Source organism: Sinocyclocheilus rhinocerous, unplaced genomic scaffold (genome assembly GCF_001515625.1).
Source record: "Sinocyclocheilus rhinocerous isolate Xijiao unplaced genomic scaffold, SAMN03320098_v1.1 scaffold22181, whole genome shotgun sequence".
In the NCBI taxonomy this organism is placed as follows: Eukaryota; Metazoa; Chordata; class Actinopteri; order Cypriniformes; family Cyprinidae; genus Sinocyclocheilus; species Sinocyclocheilus rhinocerous.
In genome coordinates, this window is record NW_015637709.1 from 1 (window position 1) to 1,525 (window position 1,525).

The 1,525-nt window shown below is 36.0% G+C and overlaps 1 protein-coding gene across 1 annotated transcript; it reads right to left on the reverse strand.

The window, feature by feature from the left end:
* Positions 1 to 130: 130 nt before the first annotated feature.
* LOC107749259 (uncharacterized) lies at positions 131 to 1,438 on the reverse strand. The gene is made up of 2 exons (XM_016564354.1): positions 664 to 1,438; positions 131 to 612 (listed from the first exon to the last, which is right to left on the reverse strand). Exons 1-2 carry the CDS (start codon positions 1,363 to 1,365, stop codon positions 334 to 336), a joined length of 981 nt encoding a protein of 326 aa, XP_016419840.1. The 5' UTR covers positions 1,366 to 1,438; the 3' UTR covers positions 131 to 333.
* Between the last annotated feature and the right edge of the window lie 87 nt (positions 1,439 to 1,525).

Sequence of the window (1,525 nt, forward strand, 5' to 3'; positions counted from 1 at the left end):
CACTGATCTGGAGTGTGGACTCAGGATCTAAATCACTATACACAAAAAAAAAAAAAACGTATATAAATAAATAAATAAATCAACCTTTAAACAAAAAATCAATAAACTTATATTTCTCAAATTCTATTTATTAGTCTTGTTGATCCTAAATACTCTAGAAGTAGACTCCAACCCTTATCATCTGCAGATTTTTTAAGAATATTACTAATATTTTGCTCTCCATTCTCTCTTAGTGCATTCTTTAAAATTTCTCTCTCTGAATCATACTTCTGGCAATGCAATAAAACATGGTCTACGGTTTCTTCCTCTCCACAATATTCACACTTTCCATTATTATGCTTTCCAATCATACAGAGAACTGTTTAGACCAGTGTGACCATTCCTTATTCTTGTTATAACCTTCCCCTCTTTCCTATTTCGTCCTCCAGTTCCTATCTTTCCAACTAATGGAATATTTTTAAACAGATATCTCCCTTTGGTTTCTTTGTTCCATTGATTTTGCCACATCTTTTTGATCTGTCCCTTTATCACCACCTTAGCTTCTGACTTGCTAATATTTATATTTATGTGCTTATTTCCACTCTTCAAAGCACATTTTGCTGCTTTATCTGCCTTTATGTGCTTCTTTCCACTCTTCAAAGCACATTTTGCTGCTTTATCTGCCTTTTCATTCCCATCAATTCCAACATGTGCAGGGACCCACACAAACCTAACAGACAAATGTATTTGATGAATTCTGAATAATGATTGCAGTATTTCATACAGTAAGTCCTCTCTACTCCTGGAGTTGCAACATTTTAAACTCATTAATGCTGCACATGAATCTGATGCAATTACCACTCTCTCTGGCCTGACCTCCTCTACCCATTGCAAAGCAATAATCATGGCCATCATTTCACATGCATATACAGATATATCATCGGTAATTCTCTTTCCACACTCAACATTAAACTCAGGGATTACTACTGCTGCTGCTGCTCTACCTGTTTTAGGATCTTTAGAACCATCGGTATAAATCTGTAAATAACCGTAATAATTTCCTCTGATGTATGAATTAAAGATCTTATAATTTCCCCCATATTCATCTCTCATCAGTTCAAGGAGGCTAAAATCTATCTCTGGCTGTGGTAAAAACCAAGGAGGTATAGTTGGCAGAACTACTGTTGGAGAGTAATTCCTCTCCATTATACCCATTTCACTTGCCCTTTTCCTAACAACCCAACCAAAGCTATTTATTTGCCTTTTTCCATGTTCCCAGCATGGTTCAATAGCACTTATTGCAGGATGGTTATTATGTCCTTGTAAATTCACCCAGTATGTTGTCATGATTTGCTGTCTTCTTAGCTCCAATGGCATTTCCCCCATTTCTACCTGTAACGCTGGCACAGATGTTGTTTTAAAAGCCCCACTACATATCCTTAATGCTTGTGCTTGTATTACATCCAGTCTTTTCAACAAGGTTTTAGATGCTGACCCATAAACCACACATCCATAATCCATAACTGATCGTATTAAACCTATATAT

Excerpts from the sequence above, each read along its gene's own strand:
- LOC107749259 (XM_016564354.1), bottom strand. The coding sequence starts at position 1,365 with ATGGGGGAAATGCCATTGGAGCTAAGAAGACAGCAAATCATGACAACA. Across the intron at positions 613-663 it reads GAATTGATGGGAATGAAAAG|GCAGATAAAGCAGCAAAATG; the intron begins GCAGATAAAGCA and ends AAGCACATAAAG.